The 16826-nt window shown below is 38.2% G+C and overlaps 1 protein-coding gene across 1 annotated transcript in view; it reads left to right on the top strand.

The window, feature by feature from the left end:
• The first annotated feature begins 2084 nt into the window (after positions 1 to 2084).
• The window catches only part of RLF (RLF zinc finger), a 77841-nt gene continuing 63099 nt past the window's right edge, over positions 2085 to 16826 (top strand). Inside the window, exon 1 of the mRNA XM_061122280.1 lies at positions 2085 to 2338. Coding sequence (XP_060978263.1) covers positions 2102 to 2338 — 237 coding nt within the window. The 5' untranslated portion in view covers positions 2085 to 2101. The remainder of the gene's footprint in view (positions 2339 to 16826) is intronic.

Genomic DNA, 16826 nt, shown 5'->3' with positions numbered 1-16826 from the left:
GCACAAAGTCAGGAACCTCCATCCATAGTTCATCAGGCACTCTGTCTATCAGATCTAGTCCCTTAAATCTATTTGTCACTTCTACTGTATAATTGTTAGGGATTTGATTTAGGTCATACCTGAATGGTCTAGTGGTTTTCCCTACTTTCTTCAATTTAAGTGTGAATTTGGCAATAAGGAGTTCATGATCTGAGCCACAGTCAGCTCCAGGTCTTGTTTTTGCTGATTGTATAGAACTTCTCCATCTTTGGCTGCAAAGAATATAATCAACCTGATTTCAGTGTTGACCATCTGGTGATGTCCATGTGTAGAGTTTTCTCTTGTGTTATTGGAAGAGGTTGTTTGCTATGACCAGTGCGTTCTCTTGGCAAAACTCTATTAGCCTTTTCCCTGCTTCATTCTGTATTCCAAGGCCAAATTTGCCTGTTACTCCAGGTGTTTCTTGACTTCCTACTTTTGCATTCCAGTCCCCTATAATGAAAGGGACATCTTTTCTGTGTGTTAGTTCAAGAAGGTCTTATAGGTCTTCATAGAAGCATTCAACTCCAGCTTCTTCACTATTACTGGTCGGGGCATAGACTTGGATTACCATGATATTGAATGGTTTGCCTTGGAAATGAACAGAAAATTACCTAGTACATATTAAATTTAGAAAATTATCTCCATCCATGGAATTTTCTAGGTATGAGTACTGGAGTGGGTTGCCATTCCCTTCTCCAAGAAAATTACCTAGCACATATTAAATCTCAATGAATATGGATGATGATGATTACTATTATTATTAGGAATTGCTGGCTTACACGACATGTGCATCTTTAATTATTACACATTCTTCTCCTAAATGATGTATCAATTTATACTTCTATCAGCAGCATGTAAGTTCCATTTTCCTAATTCCTAGCACATGGTACTAATTTAAAACTTCTGCCAAGCTGATGGGTATGGAATTATGTCTCACTGCTGTTTTAATTTGTACTATCATAGTTACAGTAAAGTTAGGTATCTTGTCATGGGTTTAACAGCCATCAGTTTTTTTGCGGGGGTGACCTACCTCGTAATATCTTTTCTCTACTTTTCTATTAGATTGTTTGCTTTTTACCTTTTGGTTTTGGTGACTTCTTGGATAGTAATCTTTTGATGGTTATATATGTAATGAATATTGTCAAGTCTTTGGCTTGTCATCATGCACCACCTTTTAAAACTTGTTACTGCAGAGTTAACAATTTCAATCTAATAATATTTTTCCTTACGGTTTGTGCTTTTTGGATCTTAAGAAATTCTCCATTTTGATATCATATTTATATTTCCTTTACTCCATTCAGCATTTATTTTTAGATACGGTTTGAGGTAAAAATCCTTTTTTTTTTTTCCTTTTGGAAAAAAATGTTCCAGCGCCATTTATTGAAAAGTTCATCCTTTAGCTACTGAGGTGTAATGCCCTCTCTGTTATCATCCACGTTCCCATGGGGGTAGTCTTCATTTCAACCTCACAACCTCCACAACCTTGCTTATTATTATTTTCTACTGGGGATGCTTTCCTTTCTTTTTTTTTTTTTTCTTTTATTATTATTATTATTATTATTTTTTTTTCCAGTGGGTTTTGTCATACATTGATATGAATCAGCCATGGATTTACATGTATTCCCAATCCCGATCCCCCGTCCCACCTCCCTCTCCACCCGATTCCTCTGGGTCTTCCCAGTGCACCAGGCCGGAGCACTTGTCTCGTGCATCCCGATGCTTTCCTTTCAAAAGGCTCTTCTGCTGGCTACATCTCTCTCGTTCTTCAGATCACAGCTCAAACATCATTCTTACATGTCTAGATTATGTCTGCATGTATGTCCCGTCTCACTGACGCCGTAACTCCAAAAGTAATGGAAGGACGGCAGTGGACAGGAACTTCTGGCCAGTTGTTGCCAGGCTGTTGCCAGGGCGGTTGTTGAGGAGGCCGCGGAGGGGAGGAGCGTCCAGAGTTCCAATGACGGAATCCAACGGGCGCCCGAGTCGCCCCGGAGTGCGTCACCACGCGCGGTCGGCCGGGGGCGGGGCCAGGTCTGAGTCACGTGGCTTGGTTGCCTACGCGCTGCTGGGCCGTGGGAAGATGGCGGACGGAAAGGGAGACGCCGCCGCCACCGCCGGGGCTGGGGCTGAGGCTCCGGCGGGAGCCGGAGCCGGAGAAGGAACCGAGACTGAGTCCATGGCTCGGGGCCATAGTCCCGCATCTCCGGCGCCGGTAGCCTCCGGATTGCGACCCTGTCTGTGGCAGCTGGAGACAGAACTGAGGGAGCAGGAGGTGTCGGAGGTCTCATCTTTGAACTACTGTCGGAGCTTCTGCCAGGTGAGGGGCGGACTGGCTGGCTGAGGGCGGCGGGGCGGGGAGGCCAGGGGAAGAGGCCCCGGATCTGTTGCTGCTGCCGGGGCTGGACTGATAGGCGCCACCTCCGTGTCTTGCCGCGCCCCCGGGGCCGGGAAGGCCCAGTTCGAAAGCCCAGCCGCTGGCCCCCCTCCGCCAAGTGCCCGACTTTGGCCACCGCCAGGGAGGGTTGCGCTGGGTCAGACTGAGAGCTGGGAGGGCGCCGGCGGCTCCCTGGAAGGGCCGTGCCCTGTCGTCGTTGCCTGTCCCCCAGCCGGGTGGTTGGAGCGCCATTGCCTGTTGAAAGATTGATTGCTCGTTTCTGCCAGGAGATCCTTTTTTGAGTGCAGATCTCCAAATTGGAAAGCCTGGATTTTCCTAACTAATTCGGAGATATATGTTGGGGCCAGAGACTTATCTTTGGAGTCAACGTCTTTTGGGCCCCTGAAAGGTATGACAGTTGGCTTTGAAAGGCGTCTAGGGCTTTCTGTTTAGGGATTGTGGAGCTGGTTGGTGGTTTGGTTTTGGCTGCCTTTTGGGGAGGGGGGGAGGGAGTATTAAAGCTGTTCTTTCGTCTTTTCTATGTTCTTTGGAGAATTGTGCTGCCAGAAACGAGGCTCTTGATCCTCGCAATGATTATTCGGGTCTTTGAGTAGAAGAGGATTGGGAAAGATGTGGAGTGTGGTCTGTTTTGGCAGTTCTGTGACTATTTCTGTGCCATAGTGGGTCCTAACCTATGATTACATATTTCTTGGTATGCTGAGTTTCCTTTCCTTGATCATGTCGCGATTTTTCTTTTTAAATTTTGAAGATGTGCCATGATTATTTTTTCGTCTGCTTGTTTGTTCTAATCATGTTTTGGTCCCGCCCCTCTGCTTCTCACCTGGTGCTCCTTAAAGGATGCAAAATAATGGTAGTGTTTTGGCACTTGGGCTCTTAATGAGTAATTGAGTGTGCAGAATAAATTGCGGTGTTCCAAAGTTATTATTTAGAGGGACAATTTGCTCTGTTGGTCCGGAGGAGGATCGAAAATTGACTTGATTGATTGCTTTTCTCTCTCCTCTGCTAAGCCAGAGGCACTTCCTCTTGAATGAATTTTGACCTTGCCAATGAATCTTTTCCATACATTGTATCACTCCAGTTTGTCTACAACCTGCAGCCTTTACCCTGAACTGTGAAGCACTGTGTCCTTTGCATCTTTACTCTCAATGAACATTCTTACTATACAAATTTACAAACTTTTACTGACTCCATAGGATGGTGCCAGACACTTTACCAAGTACTGAGGAAACATGAATCAGACAGCATTTACCCTTGATGAGTTTACCATTTGGAGGAGGTAGTAGAAATAACAGTATTGCCAGATGCAGTTTTGGTGGTGATGGAAGAGGATACCTTGTACAAAGAGGGGCGGGGCTTATGGGACATCTTATGGGAAGACAGTCAACTAGTAAAAATAAATGTAAAGGTTAACTTAGAAGTTACTAGGAGAGGCCAGTTTGGATGGAGTGGCCTGAGAAGGCCCTGTGCTTGAAGCGTTGAAAATGAGCCTTGTTAAGTATCGGGAAAGGAGGTGGTATTATAGTGTTAATGGTGGAGATGAGAAGGAAAACAGTGCTTTGGGAGAAGAGGGAACTAACTGGACCAGGATTAGTGAGGAGGAGAGCAGAACTGTTGGTTTGGGATAAGCCTTCTAAGCTTTCGTTGTCTTCTTGGAAGGATAGCAGGAACGGATATAACCAATCAAATTGAAGCTTGTCAGAGAATAACATATATATATATATGTTGCTTTAAGCCTAGTACTGGTGGCTTCGATTTTGATTGATTTTTTTTTTTTTTATTAGTTGGAGGCCAGTCACTTCACAACATTTCAGTGGGTTTTGTCATACATTGATATGAATCAGCCATGGATTTACACGTATTCCCCATCCCGATCCCCGTGTATTGTCTTTGCAACACTTAGATATGTGAGGGCATAGAAAAGTTTTCTTTTTTTTTTAGAAGAGTTTTTAAAACAAAATATTTTTGTAATTTTTTTTAGTGAATTTTTTTTTTTTTTGGTCTGAAATTCTCCTGAAACAGTTTTTTACACTTACAAAATAAAAGTATCAGTGACAGTATGTTGTAATGGAAAGCATTGGATTGGGAGTTATTTGGGTCTTAATTGTAACTCTACCACTTACTAACTAATAACCTTGGGCAAAATGTGACTGTGAGATTATGTTTTGTTTTCTGACCTTTATCTGCTTGTAATGCTTTATACAAACAGACCAGAAAGTTTATTTTCAACTCTTCACAATATTTGTCACATTATTTTGGCACATTTTTTCCCATAGCCCAGTCAACTTAGGCTATCCTTTCTTATTAGATAATAGAATTTTTTTTTTTTTTTTAGTTTTATGATGAAGTAGGAATAATTTCACCATCCAGATTTGGTTGAATAGCTTTTGGTTTCACATTGGAAAGGCAGTGTCCGATTTTTTCACCTCCTGACTGTGTGTGTGCCCGACATTGCACTTAGTGCTGGAAGTAGTGACCTGTCCTGCAGGAGTCCCTAAGGAATGTGTAAACAGAAGTAGTGATGTTACATTATCATAAAGGCCTCACCGATGCTCCCTGGGATGCTTAATTGCCACAAAAGGTATTTTTATCATATGTTTAAGTTAGAGATATTGTCTTAGGGACTTAGAGTGTGCAAAGTAGAACCTCCTGCAACAGGCTGGGACCATATTCCCTCTAGCTTTTGCTGCACTTGTAAGAAATGGCTCTGTCTTTGGAATTGCACCAAGTCAAGAAATAAACTAGCATATGAAAGGATAGAGAAGCTTGTTTCATTCTGGGCATGTTTTCAATTTTCAGAAGTTTGTAAAGATGATCAAAATGAAACTTCATAAGTAATAGTTACTAAGAAAATGATCTTTAGATGAAGTCGTAGTCAGTGAAAATTTGCATTCAGTGACTGTTGGATGTGGATTTCTGCCCCCCCCCCTCCCCTTCCCTCAGTTCCTTTTCTGAAAACATTGTCTGCCACACTTTGTGGATAAGATTAACTCTAGAAAACAGTCTTTCTTTGTCTTGCTGAAAAATTGATGATATCCTCTCAGGTTCTTACTATGTTTTGGGAACCCAGATTCCTGAAGTTTTCCAACTGGTTGGTGTATTTGTAACACAGATTTTGAAGACTTTTACAGTAGACTTCATTACAAAATTGACATTATTGAGTGAATGATTATACTTTGAGAGTATCGGGCACAGTAGCTTTATGAGTAATCCTTGTTTATGAGACACTTCCAGTTTTGGACTAACAGTAACTGTAGATTTTTAAATGTTAACTCAGTGAGTATTGAATATATTTCAGTTTTCCCTAGATTAGTGATTGGGTCCAAAGGGCTAAGTCAGATTGTCATTCTATACCATCTTTACCATTTAAACTAGCTGTGTGACCTTGGGTCATGTTAATTTTCTTTAAACCGAAGTTTCTCATTTGCAAATATAATAATAGTACTTATTGTTCTCTTATGTAAATACATTGTTGTGTGGACTAGATAAAACAATCTCTGTTAAAAGCCAGTGGCTCTGAAACTGAGTTATCCAGATTTCTTGGGATGAAAAGTCTTAACAGCCTTGCCCCCAGCTTACTTTTCAGCTCTTGAGTAGCCAGTCCCACCACCCCAGTTCTACTCTTATTCAGAATTACTGTACTTGGATACCATGGACCAAGTTTGGGATCTCAGTTACTCTGTGGTTAAAATTATGCCTACAAGTTTTTAGGTGCATTATTTCGGAAAGATGATCTTAATTGTCATTGGATTCATCAAGATCCAAAACACACGTTAGGCTTTCAGTAAATATTTTCCAGGTGACTGATCTACAAAGGATGGCATTACTACTTTAACAAGAGCTCAGTTCATCCAGCATTTTTAGGTCTTTCCCTTTCATTGTGCTGTGAAAAGTGAAAGTCCCTTGGTCCTTTCCAACTCTTTGCGACCCCGTGGACTGTACAGTCCATGGAATTCTCCAGGCCAGAATACTGGAGTGGTTAGCCTTTCCCTTCACCAGCTGAACCACAGGGGAAGCCTAAGAATACAGGAATGGGTAGCCTATCCTTTCCCATTGGGTCTTCCCGACCCAGGAATTGAACCAGGGTCTCCTGCATTGCAGGCAGTTCTTTACCAACTGAGCCATCAGGGAAGCCCCTTCATCGTGCTGTTCTATCCTTTCTCACATTTTCTGCATGGCTGACTTTCCTTCTTTAGGGCCCTGTGCAAATGTCACCTTATCTGTGATGCTTTCTTTGATTTTAATAGATTTCCTTTTAGTTGTTTGCTTTCTTTTGACACTTTGTATATACCTGTTGTTCAGTCGCTCAGCTGTGTCGACTTTTTGCCACCCTGCGGACTGCAGCACACCAGGCTTCCCTGTCCTTCACCATCTCCCAGAGCTTGCTCAAACTCAGGTCCATTGAGTCAGTGATGCCATCCAACCATCTCGTCCTCTGTCATCTCCTTCTCCTCTACCTTCTGTCTTTCCCAGCATCCAGGTCTTTTCTAATGAGTCTGCTCTTTGCATCAGATGGCCAAAGTATTGGAGCTGCAGCTTCAGCATCAGTCCTTCCAATGAATTTTCAGGCTTGATTTCCTCTAGGATTGACTGGTTTGACCTCCTTGCAGTCCAGGGGACTCTCAAGAGTCTTACCCGACACCACAGTTTGAAAGCATCAGTTGTGTGCTGAGCCTTCTTTATGGTCTAGCTCTCACATCCATAAGTGACTACTGGAAAAACCATAGCTTTGACTAGACAGACTTTTGTCGACAAAGTAATGTCTCTGCTTTTTAATATACTATGTAGGTTTATCATAGCTTTCCTTCCAAGGAGCAAGTGTCTTTTTATTTAGTGGCTGCAGTCACCATCTGCGGTGATTTTGGAGCCCAAGAAAATAGCCTGTCACTGTTTCCATTGTTTCCCCATCTATTTGCCATGAAGTGATGGGACCAGATGCCATATTCTTAGTTCTTTGAATGTTGAGTTTTAAGCCAACTTTTCCACTCTCTTCTTTTACCTTCATCAGTAAGCTTTTTAATTCTTCTTCACTTTCTGCCATAAGGGTGGTGTCACCAGAATATCTGAGGTTATTGATATTTCTCCTGGCAATCTTGATTCTGGCTTGCATATACCTATTTGGTTTTAACTCTTTTTCTTGCTGTCAAGGTCTTAGTTCAGGCTTCATAATGTCCTTTTACAGCTCTTCACTAATCTTCCTTGCCTTCCAAGTGACCTTATCTACAGTCCATTTTGGTGTTCCTTCTAAATTATAAACATGATCTTGTTGGACACTTCATTCACTAAAATTCTTCCTTTTTTTTTTTTTTGCCCCAAAGGCAAGATAAAATTCACACTTATTAACCTGGCAAGCAAAGCTTTTTAGGGTCTGGACTGTTCCACGCCTTACACCCAACTCTCTCTCTCTCTTTTTTTTTTTGGTCTATCTTTACCCCAGTGTTCATCTCTTAGTCTGCTTGACTAATCCCAGGGTCCTCCCTTGACTCATCTGCTTATCTATCCTTGACTACCTGGATCAAATAATAAGTGTTTTCAAACATTTTCTGATTTCATTAGATAGAATGAGGTGACTCTTCCACTTAGAATATGTACTCCAGTAGCACCTTGTACATCAGCATGGTACCTGAATTTTTTTTCCCCATGTTTATTTCTTGTATTGACTAGTAAGCCAACAAGTCTTTGTTTTACTCTTGGTACCTAGAAATTAATACAGTGCCTGGCCCACAGAACTAATTTGTTGAATAAATTTTGTAGGAACACTTAATGTAAAATCTGGTATGTTAACAGGTGGTTTTACCATAAGAAATTATTGTAAAGAAACAAGGTAGATTTTGGTCATTTCTTAGAGACATTACTTGTCAATTTGGCTTACATTCATATTAAGGTACACATTTACATGTGTGAAATGAGGGCTAGAGTTGATGGAGAGGGGCAAATAGGAGGCATTATATAGTATTGAGAAAGATGCTAGGGCTTCCCAGATGGCTCAGTGGTAAAGTATCTGCCTGCCAGTGCAGGAGACTCAGGAGACTCGGGTTCGATCCCTGGGTTGGGAAGATTCCCTGGAGTATGAAACGGCAACCCATTCCAGTATTTTTGCCTGGAAAATCCCATGGACAGAGGAGCTTGGTGGGCTGGAACCCATGGGGTTGCAAAGAGTCAGACACGACTGAGCACACATGACTTGGAGATGCTGAGATAGGAAGGATCAGTCTTCCAAACTCCTTGAGGTTGGTGGCCATGAAGACTCTTGAGCAATATCTTTTTATTTTTACTTCTTTCAATTATTTAGTTTAAAGGGTTTTTATTAAATGCATTAGCTTTTCTTCTTGTGTTGCCTTCTCTTGGGAGATAGCTATATAGGAACTAGAGAACAGTTAGTTATAATCACAAAAACTAGTTTTTCAGTGCATATCACCAAAACATTATTGTAAAGGTGATCTGTGAAGCAGTGGGAGCTCTGGGTGCTGTCATTTACCGTGGTACCACCTAGTCTCTTAAACTGTAGCCTCTAGTGACTACTGTGCTTACCTGTGGATCATGCTCTTCTGAACCACATTAGTAAAAAATCTAAATAGAAAACATCACTTATTTCAAGACTGCAGAGGCACTGGCAGACTAAAAAATATTTGTTTTCATTCTGTTCTAGACACCTGTCACCTGCCCCAGAGGTCTCCCTTGACTGTCTTATCTGAAGCAGCACATCCCCATCTTCTCTTGACTCCTTAGCACTCCTTTATAGTTCTTTTCATCACTGACTGCTGTCTGAAACATCTCTGTCTGTGTGCCCACCTGGAATGTGAGCAGCATGAGGGTATTGATTGTTCTGTTTACCCCTACCTATATTAGTCCCTGGCTTTTAATAGCTGCTCAGTCAGTATTTGTTGATCCTTTCTCTCCTTCCTTCCATATATCCTTGACTATACTTCTTGAGAGTAACAAGGGAGTTTTAACCTATCTTAATCAAAAAATAAGAACTTTTTTTGTCAAGAAGGTCATGCTGCTTCCAGTAGGGATCAGGTCTACTGTTCTTGTGTTTTGGTTAACTAAAAGTAGAATCTTGTTTTAATTTTATTTACATTTTCTAAGAACTTCCCCTCGTTTCTTATATTCCACAAACATTTAAAGTAATGAATTTTTCAGCAAGGTTTGTTTAGCCAGATTGAAGTATTTATTTTGGATGTGATTGACACCATATTAGAAAACCCGAACATAGATTGCAAGTTGATATAAAAAAATAGATTCCTGAAACTTTCATTGCTGATATAAGCCAACATGGAAACCATGTCAAAAAAATAGATATTTAATATATTGAGCATCTTTTTGTGTGCCAGGCACGTGGGTAAGTGGTGGTATTTTCCTTTTACAGATAGAAAACTGAGACTCAGGGAAATTATGTAACTTTCTCAAGATCACACAGCTGTGGTGAAGTCTGACTCCAAAGCCTATGCTGTTTTTTTTTTAATCAACATTTCCTAAATTATGTTTGCTCCATGAAATACATGTATTCATAAGCACGTCTTGAAATAAGGATTCTGTGTTCATGTAAATTGGGATGATGTTTGGAAAAATGCTTTTTTAAAAAATACAAGACACATTGTGACTCCTAGAAAGACATTTAAGTTTTGTATAACATTTGCTAAGATAAGGGTGTCTATAGAACATTTTGCCATGTTCTAAACCTGTATCAGCCCCCAAATCACATGTTTTGCTTTCATTATAGTAAAACAAATCACTATGGTGAATAGTTGATTGCTTTATGTTTCTGCACAGCACTGAGTTTTGATTTCTTGGTTTCGGCCTAAACGACTGGGAGCTTTTTATAAAAAATTTCCTTCCAAAGTTTTTGCCATTTTTAGATTATACTTATTGTCCCAAATGAACAATATTTTAATGTATTATAACTTTTTGGAAATTGAGAATGAATTGTATTTCAGACATATTTTGAGTTCGTTTATTCATATAGGTTTTCCTGTATTTCTGCAACACAGGTAGCTTGGGAACTATTAATACTGATGTATTTATCTGTTTCTTCTCACTTTTGTGCTATACTGATTTCTCAGTGTGTTTTTTTGAGGCGTTTTCTTGTCGTTTGGGGGGGAATCTAGTAGCTGATTGTGCTGACATTTATTTGGTTTTAAAGTATTTTTACTCCCAAAGAGATTAACCTGAGTGTGCCACATTAGCCAGAACAGTAATGCCTTTTAATATGGACACTTATAAGAATTATTACCAGGTATGATAGAATAAATGACTTAGCTTGGGAATTGTATTTTTATGATAAATGATTATATAAAATAGGTGTATTTTAATTTGTGATTTTGTTTTCTTTTATCATGTATATATATTTATATATATGTTTAAGGTATATAAGATATCTTAAGGTAATAAAACTGAATACTCATTTTTTGTTTTTTGTGACTCCAGACCGATGCATGCTCTTTCTAGAAGTTTAAGACAAGACGTATAAATGCATAAAGCAAAAAGTGAAAGTACCATGCAGTCTCACTGTTTAACTCATAAACGTAATTGTAAAAAAATTAGAATAATGTAAGAGAAGAGAAAGTAAAGATGGAAGCTATCACATACCCTCTATATTTCAGTGCTACATTTTCTTTAGGTAACAGTTTGGGAATTAAAAGTTACAACACATTAAAATATTTTTCATTTTCATCATTCATTCATATACTTACAGAATTTTTCTGTATGATATGTACTGTCTTTAAAAAATAGTGTCAAGTTTATATACTAAAACTTGCTTCTTTCATTTAGATATCTTTTCATGTGGAACACATACATATTGACTACATTAAAAAAGTAACTTCATGGTATTCCATTGAAAACTGCATCAATTTTAAATTGTGCAGGTAGCAAAACTGTCAACGCTTTTTTTTTTTTAATTAATTTATTTATTTGACTGTGCTGGGTCTTAGTTGTGACACTTGGTATCTTTAGTTGCAGCATGTGGGATCTAGTTCCCTGACCAGGGATCAAACCCAGGCCCCCTGCATTGGAACGTGGAGTCTTAGCCACTGGACCACCAGGGAAGTTCCAACACTCTTAATTAAAAACTTTTTTTAACTATAAAAGCAATGCTCATGGCAGAGTATATAAAGTTACAGAGACATTTAAGGGAAAAGTAAAAGCCCTCTTCTGCCTTCAGTTCCTCCAGTCACTTGGCAGAGAAGTTAACAGTGTCTCATGTACTTTTAAAAATGAAAATATACAGTCTTCTGAAATTTGCATTTTAATTTACAATATTGAGGACAATTTTCTGTATCAGGACAATTTTCTGTATCAGTACACCACAATTAAGTCATTTGTGTTCTTTTTTGTTGTTATCACAAATAATATTGAAGTGAATAACTTTAAACACTAAGCACCAGTTATTTAAATCCATATCATGGATTTCTGGAATTGAAATTACAATACTAGACTAAAGAGAATGTTTTTTAAAATTTTGATAGATACTGGCCTTGCCATTTCTGATATTACTGAACTTATTAATATTTGGCCATCTGGTTGTGGCAGATAATTGCTACTACACTATTAAATTAACAACATTTGTGTATTTTTTAGGTATTAAGTATTTACTTTTTCCCCCTGTGAGATTTGTCTTTACTTTTTTTAAACATACCTCTATTTGAAAATGTTATTAGTTAAAAGTCATTAAAATTTGATTGTGTCTAATCATTCAGTGTGACCTTGTAATCTTAGGATTCCATGCTGTTTGAGGTTCTCAAGAAGCAGAACATACTGTAGAGTTAGTTGTGCCCTAACCTGAGGCCCTTGGAATGTATGATACATTTAGTGATTTTTGTGAGAGATTTGTCAGTGTACTCATTTCCAACAAACGTTTATTGATCGTTCCTATTTTGGGGAGATTTGGGAATCTTTAGAAAGACTAATTCATAGCTGAATAAATGGAAAGACCCTCGTGCTTTTCATTGGCTAACTTTTTTTCTGTGTTGTTATCTTTATACATTTTCAAATAAAGTTTCACTGAATGGACGTATTCAGTTCAGTTGCTCAGTCGTGTCTGACTCTTTGTGACCTCATGGATTGCAGCACACCAGGCCTCCCTGTGGACATGTTACCTTGAGCCAAATCAGTTTGTTATGGGGCTTCAAATTGCTACTTAAATGAGATGACCTTTTAGATGTGATTCTCCTTCAAAAGTAAATAATTCTATTGGGAAACATTTGCTAAGGATTATTTTCTAAGTTTTCTCCAAACATTTGCCTTGTGCATCCTTATTGAAATAAATGAATATTAAAATTTTTTAATGCAATACTAATATATAAAGTACAAGCAAACACAGAAGTATAAAAAGGGTGAGGTTTTTAAAACTAATTTAAATAAAAGTTTCAATATTGGACTTCCCTGGTGGTGCTTGTATAAGAATCCACCTGTCAGTGCAGGGGACACGGGTTTGATCCCTGATCTGGGAAGATTCCACCTGCCGAGGAGCAAGTAAGCCCATGGACCACAATTATTGAACCTAGACTCTAGGGCTTTTGAGCCACAACTGCTAAGGCTGTGTGCCACAACTGCCAAAGCCCGCACACCTAGAGCCTGCACTCCGAAGCAGAAGAAGCCACCCCAGTGAAAAGTCCACTTACCACAACAGAGAACAGCGCCTTGGTCGCTGCAACTAGAGAAAGCTCACATGCAGCAACAAAGACATAGTGCAACTAAAAAAAAGTTTCAATATAGTATTTCTGCCCCTTGATGGGTTATCATTTATTCCTCTAGGGTAAATGGCCATCCCAGTGGAAGCTACTCTACTAATTCGAGCTGAAATTGTTTACATTCATTGTTATGCTCACTATCCTTATTTGGCTCTTCCTTCGTAGTGAAATCTTGATATTGATGTTTAAAGGACTTGGTAAATGAGAATGTTAAACCTAAGACAAATTATCCCATGAAGTTCTAACAGTAAATATGGGTAAAACATCATGTTTGGTCAGTCTTATGTTTTATTGTCTAATGAAATGGAGAACATACATAGGAACATACATTTGAAGTTAAGAGGTTTCATTTTAAATCCTCGTTCTGATTCTCTTGTGACCTTAAACTTTGCTGTACCTCTGTATTCCTGTCTATAAAATAGGGAGTAATTAAAAAGCCCCTGATGCTGGGAAAGATTGAGGGCAGTCATATCCCTACATAATTACTGAAAAAACCATAACTTTGACTATACAGATCTTTGTCTGGAAAGTGATGCCTCTGCTTTTGAATACATTGTCTAGGTTTGTCATAACTTTTCTTCCAAGGAGCAGGTGTCTTTTAATTTCATGGTTGCAGTCACCATCCACAGTGATTTTGGAGCCAAGAAAATAAAATCTGACACTGTTTCCACTTTTTCTTCATCTATTTGCCATGAAGAGATGCAGTGAGAATTTGGAATTAAATCTCTTCCATTTGAATTTGTTTTGGTATATAGGCATATTAGTCAAAGATATGTATGTGAAAAACTGTCTTAATCAAACTTCAAAAATAAGTTGTCAGTTTTATTTAGAATGAGTAGCCAACAAGGACCTGCTGTCTAGCACAGGGAATTCTGCTCAGTGTTATGTGGCAGCCTGGATAGGAGGGGAGTTTGAGGGAGAATGGATACATCTATATGTATGGCTGAGTCTCTTTGCTGTCCACCTGAAACTGTCACAACATTGCTAATCAGTGATACTCCAATATAAAATAAAATTTTTTAAAAAAAATTATAAAAAAATAAGTTAGATCTTTAATAACTTGGCAAAGAATCAAAAAGCAAATAATTGTAAAATACTTGCTACATACTACTCAGGGTTGTGGTCTGTAGTGAGCTTATTGTCTAGTGGAGAAGATAAGTGTTAAACATTGTTTCCTGTTGCATTTGCTGACTGTTAGAGTAGAGCAGTAGTCAGTGTTTGACGGTCGTGTGTATTTACCCACCTTCCAACCAGTGTGTCCCTAGGTAACAGGAGCTTAAGGAAAACAGTTCCCTTGTCTAACTATTATGTAGTAATTTAAAACATAAGTGTTTTTTAGTAAACATTGTCGCTCCTTCCAGTTGGTATAGACCATAAAGAGACAAATTTCCATGCCACTTTTCTATAATCAGCTTCACTGCCAAACTAAAAATTTGAAGCAAGTGTATGATTAAGAAGAGAAAAAAACCCCACTAATTTAAGGGAAAGCGGGAATGCCAGAAATCCATCTTGAAATGGATGAGGGCTTTTTTATTTTAGGTTTGAAAATGCCAAAAAAACAAGTACCCCTTGAACATCCCAGAGCCATAAAATGTTTGAGCTCAAGAGATTGTTACAAAGAATCAGAAAGCTTTTGTTTATGTATACAAGGCGTTCCTACCAAGACATACCAAATTGTTTTTATCAGGGTTATTTGGCCATAGAGAGTAGGAATAGAATTAGATGGAACACAGGTGTGATCTTTTACTTCTTTATTGCATACAGAACTTTAAAGTTCTGTATGTATGTATGTATGTATGTATTTATGTAAAGTAGGATTATGTGTGAATTTTCCTTTTTGGTGTATTTCAGTATTTTTTTTTTTCAAATTTAAACAGGCAAAAAGATACTGCTGTATGTATTGATAGGAAAGGTTATCCAGGATCTGTTTTTTATAAAAAACGTGTTAGAAAACCATAATATAATTTTATAAAGCAGTGCTATATGGAAAAAGTGTGAAACACAGTTACTAAAGTGTTATCATTTGTTTCATTTCAGTGAGGAATAAGTGGAACATTCCCTTTATATTTCTTGTGTTTTTGTATGGTTTGTACTTATGTTACCCTTTTAAATTAATTTTCATTGTATCATCTGTTGTTTCAGTACTTGTCTTCTCTTTTTTCCCTTGTTAGATCCTGTTTTCTGGCCGTCATGCCTTTGACTTGTTTTACTCCCCTATTTGGGGTGTGAGTTACCATTCAGTAGCTTCCTGAGGAGGTTTCCCCTTTCTTTTGTGTTAGTTAGGCTGGGGATAGGAATCTAGGTTGAAAATTAGTTTTGCTCAAAACTTTGAAGGGTATGTTACTTTTCAAAACAAATATTTCCAACATACAAGTGTAAAGTGTGTAATGCTAAAATGAACACAACCTCAGAAATAATTGAAGCTACCTGTGTGAGCTGTGTCAGAGATTGTCTACCTCCCACCATCATCCTGATTTTGCTATTTAATGTTTCTCCAGCATCTCTTTACTTTGTGAATTTTAATATAATGTGTAGTATTATTTCTTAGGTTTTCCAACTTTGCTTAAATGATGTACTATATAACACTAGCAGTAAAGAACTCACCTGCCAATGCAGGAGATGTAAGAGATGTGGGTTTGATCCCTGGATTGGGAAGATTCCTCAGAGGAGGGCACGGCAGCCAACTAGTATTCTTGGCCTGGAGAATCCCATGAACAGAGGAACCTAGCAGGCTACAGTCGATAGGGTCACAAAGAATCATACTGAAGTGACTTAGCACGAAGGCATGCACATGAGTTCTTCTGAAGCTTTTTGAATAATGTTTCTAAGAGTTATCTAGTTATATGTATACTTTTTGGTATATATAGTTTTGATAACATTCACTTTTTGATACATTCATGGTATGTAGTATTTCGTTATGTAAATACATCACAGTTCATTGGTCCATTCTTTTATTAATGGATTTGGAGGCATTTACATTAACTGCTGGGGTAGACATCTTTTTTTTTTGTATATTTATATGTGGATGCAAGAATTTCTTTCAGAGTATATGCTTTGAGTGCAATTCCTGGGTTCATACATAGGCCTATCTTCAACTATAATAAATACTGCCAGGTTATTCTCCACAGTATTTGTAGCAGTTTATGCAGTTATCAGTGTTTGAAAGTTACTCTTGCCTTATATTCTTGCTGATACTTGGTGTAGTCAGTTTAATTTTAGCCATAGAGTGGACTGTGCTATCTTATTGTGGGTTTTTGTTTTTCTGATGTGAAGAGTTGCTTATCTTTTTGGTTACATTTATTGCTATTCAGATTTTCTCTTTTGTGAGTTATCTTTCCCCATTTTCTGCTCATTTTTCATTTGAATTGTCTTTTTCTTAACAGGTTTTATGAAAGTATTTTCTAGACATGAATTCTTTGTTGGTCATTACTTCAGAATTACATTTTCTTCAGTTTATCTTTTCACTTTTTGTATTACCTCTATGTGCAGAATTTTTACGTTTTATTGCAGTGAAAATAGTAAATCTGACAATTAAAATTAAAATTGATTTAAATTTTTTTTATGGTTTTGTACATTTTATGGACCATTGTCTTTTCTTAAAAATAGCTTTATTGAGGTATAATTGACACACAGTAAACCTCATATTTAAAACTTGATAAGCTTTGGCATATTTTTATACCCATGAAACCACAGTCAAAATAATGACTATACCCATCACTCCT

Source organism: Dama dama, chromosome 20 (genome assembly GCF_033118175.1).
Source record: "Dama dama isolate Ldn47 chromosome 20, ASM3311817v1, whole genome shotgun sequence".
Taxonomy (NCBI): Eukaryota; Metazoa; Chordata; class Mammalia; order Artiodactyla; family Cervidae; genus Dama; species Dama dama.
The sequence above is the reverse complement of the archived record's forward strand: the minus strand, read 5'-3'. Positions and strand labels throughout refer to the sequence as shown.